This window comes from Lactuca sativa, chromosome 4 (assembly GCF_002870075.4).
Source record: "Lactuca sativa cultivar Salinas chromosome 4, Lsat_Salinas_v11, whole genome shotgun sequence".
Classification (NCBI taxonomy): domain Eukaryota; kingdom Viridiplantae; phylum Streptophyta; class Magnoliopsida; order Asterales; family Asteraceae; genus Lactuca; species Lactuca sativa.
The window spans coordinates 51,719,808-51,722,965 of record NC_056626.2 but is presented as its reverse complement, the minus strand read 5'-3'; the positions used below and the strand labels follow the sequence as shown (position 1 = coordinate 51,722,965).

General features: G+C 34.7%; 1 protein-coding gene across 1 annotated transcript; it reads left to right on the top strand.

The window, feature by feature from the left end:
- Positions 1-683: 683 nt before the first annotated feature.
- On the top strand, positions 684-2,289 carry LOC111902202 (protein TILLER ANGLE CONTROL 1). Its single transcript, XM_023898087.2, has 4 exons — positions 684-836; positions 921-1,550; positions 1,715-1,847; positions 2,093-2,289. Exons 1-3 carry the CDS (start codon positions 831-833, stop codon positions 1,817-1,819), a joined length of 741 nt encoding a protein of 246 aa, XP_023753855.1. The 5' UTR covers positions 684-830; the 3' UTR covers positions 1,820-1,847; positions 2,093-2,289.
- Positions 2,290-3,158: the final 869 nt, after the last annotated feature.

Below are 3,158 nucleotides of genomic sequence, written 5' to 3'. Positions count from 1 at the left end.
TAATCTTTTAAATTTATACTTTGTCACTTTATGTCTTTACGTCTCACTTAATACCCGAGTCAATGTAAATGTACCTATTACATAAAAAACTTGTTACAAAAGATAACATTTGGCAAACGTTTTCGACCATTGCACATCTTGTCACATTTTTTTTATGTTAGAAATTTCAATTTGAGATTTAATAATTTAAAATGAAATTTCAACACCTTATGTCTTATTTAATAACCGACACAAGGTAAATATACATATAAAATAACAAACATGTTATTAAAGAAGATATGTGACCATCATATTCAACCGTCGCACTACTTTTAACCAATTTATATACAATGGACGTTAATGTGTGAAGTCTGATTTGCAATGATGACTCTTTTAACTTAACATTCATGGAAACAATCATGTGAATTAGTTTATGACCTTTAGTGATGAAAAAAATGAAAATTGACACCATACACACAATTTTCAAAAACGGACGACATATAGTTTTGTACCAAAGTCATATATCTATATAAAAATGAATAATAGTAGAAAATGTATATTGAATTATTAATTATATACAAAATTGATGTATTCGACATTGCTCGTCACTAGTCATAAAAACTTAAGGCTTAACATTGCACGGCGATAAGGTTATTTGAAGCTTGTTCACTGTTGAAATACTCTACCATGTTAGCCCCTTCCACTTTGGTCCCCCTGTGGTCCTTGTTTTCCTCTTTTTTACCTAAACCCTATAATTCATTCGTTTGTGGCCAACATCCACACATAAAACGCTTTCCATGTTTATTTTAGTCTTTCTTAACTAAATTGAGCTGCAACCAAGAAAGAAGAAAATGAAGGTATTCAATGGTTAATATTAATTATTCTCGCGGGTAACATTAGTTTGATTATAGATCATATAACTAGTTTTCATTAATCCACAGATCTTCAGTTGGGTTCATCGTCGGTTTCATAAAAAAAGTGTGGCAGATGAAGATGCCAAGAAGGTTGAAAATGACAAGGTATCATTGCTTGAGAATGAAGCGTTAGCAGGGGTTTGTGATGGCTGGAAAGAAGGTATACTCGCCATTGGTACGTTGGGGATTGATCTTTCCAAAACTTTCCAGGTGAAAGATGTTGCGTACACCGACAATCAGTTGTTGTTGTTTGGCCATGATGACGATGAGGAGGGCCAGGAAGGAGAAATGGAATGGCCATTGGTGCTAAAAGCTTGTAAACATGGGTTTCATCATGTTCAGAAACAAGATCCGTCACCATGTGATAAGGTTGCTAAACCTAATAATGGTAAAGAAGAAGTTGATGCTAAAGATCCTACAAATTTGAACACTGAATGCACAGAGAAGAAGATTATGAATAGTGGAGAGCGAACAACTCTTGCGGATTTGCTTTGGGGTGATTCGGAGAAGAACTTGTTGAAGGAGAAGTTGTGTGATCCTTTCAATGTCCCCTACCATGTTAGCACATGTACCGAATCCATCAAGAGTACCCTGATCTCAAAAAAGAAGAAGATCGAGAAAGATGATTCCACTCACCCGATCAAGAAAACAAAACGAGTGAGCCTCTCTCTCTCTCTCTCTCTCTCTCTCTCTCTCTCTCTCTCTCTCTCTCTCTCTCATGTACATACATTCGAGTTATGGATCTTTAATTTTTATCTTTTGTTACTATTTATTGAAACTTCTAATGTGGATTGCTGCCATTTAAACGTTTTATGTAAAAGCTGATGAGAAAGATGTTGAAGAAGAAGATCTACCCGGATATCGCGAGTCAAAAGAAGGAGACTGAAGGGATTCTCTATCAGGATATACATGTGCATGCTACTTGATGAATCCATCCCAGTCTTCGAAATTATGGTAATCCTCAAAGGTCTAGACTTGATGTACGTATTTTGATGGCCATTTCTACAATAGGAATCCAATTAGAATGCGCCAAATTGTGTCGCATGCCTCATATCCTATCCACATCAAATGATATATACAGATCAAAGTGTCACTGTAGCTGGATTGATTGGTTTAGGCACTTTATCTTACACTTTTAGCTTCTAATTAATCCTTTTTGCCAAAAAGGTTGTGGGCTAACTTGTGTTTTATTTGTCTAGATGCAGTTTTTCTACATCGAGGAGTGTGTTTGTACGTATTAACCATCCCTGCTGCATGCCAATTATTTCCCCTTCCTTAATTTGTTAATTGTTATTTGTATTATTTTATGATCGAACTATATGTGTAAGGTGGTGTTGCTCATATTATTAAGTTTGTGATTCGCATTAATTTTACTTAAGGGAACGAATGTTTGGCTTTTGTTGGTGTTTATCCAATAAAATAAAGGGAAGGTTTAGACATCTAATTAACCAGATCCACCTCCCACCAATTACCAGTTTTCCGTTAAGTAGATTTAGAAATATGGCTCTGGAAAATAATGTGGTCCAAGGACTCCTCAAGACTCTAAAGAAGTGGCACAAAGGAGCTATCCAGGTCCTCTCCATGTTAGAGAAAATTAGCTTTGGTCCGAAGCTTATTGAGGGCCACTCTTTATTAGTGTATATTAGTTAGTAGGTATGAAACTTATATTTTTATACGGTTGATTAAAAAAAGTTAAATATAAAATGCAAAAATTAATTATTTTTTAAAGTAAAATTTTGAAATAAATACAAACAAAATGAATAATACTTGTAAATAGTTCAATCTACACTAAAAGTCTTGAGAAAGTGACATGTGTCAAAATGATTTTCATTTCTTATAATAGATTAATGTATTGTAGCCCATTAGTATTCACCCGTTATTGTTGTATGTAGGCGCATATGTGTCATCTCTTGTATATATTTGTGTATACGTTTTAATGAAAGGCAAAAGAGAATATTTCACACCCTAAAATGGTATCAGAGTCGAGATCACTATAACTCTATCTTCCCCTCCTCATGTTGATTTTCTATTCTTTTTCACGATCCATCTTTTGTGATCGCTCATTTGTTTCGTTCCAATGAAAGGAGGTGAAAGCTCTAACCCTACCAACCAAAACCTTAAACCTCATAGCATCACTAACATCATGATCCTTTGTTCCTTTGATTCTTGATTTGAATCAACTAGACTATAATGCTTGTAGAGTCCTTTTCGAGACCCACTTCAAAGCCTACGGAGTCTTCAATCACCTTGATGATACATCAAATC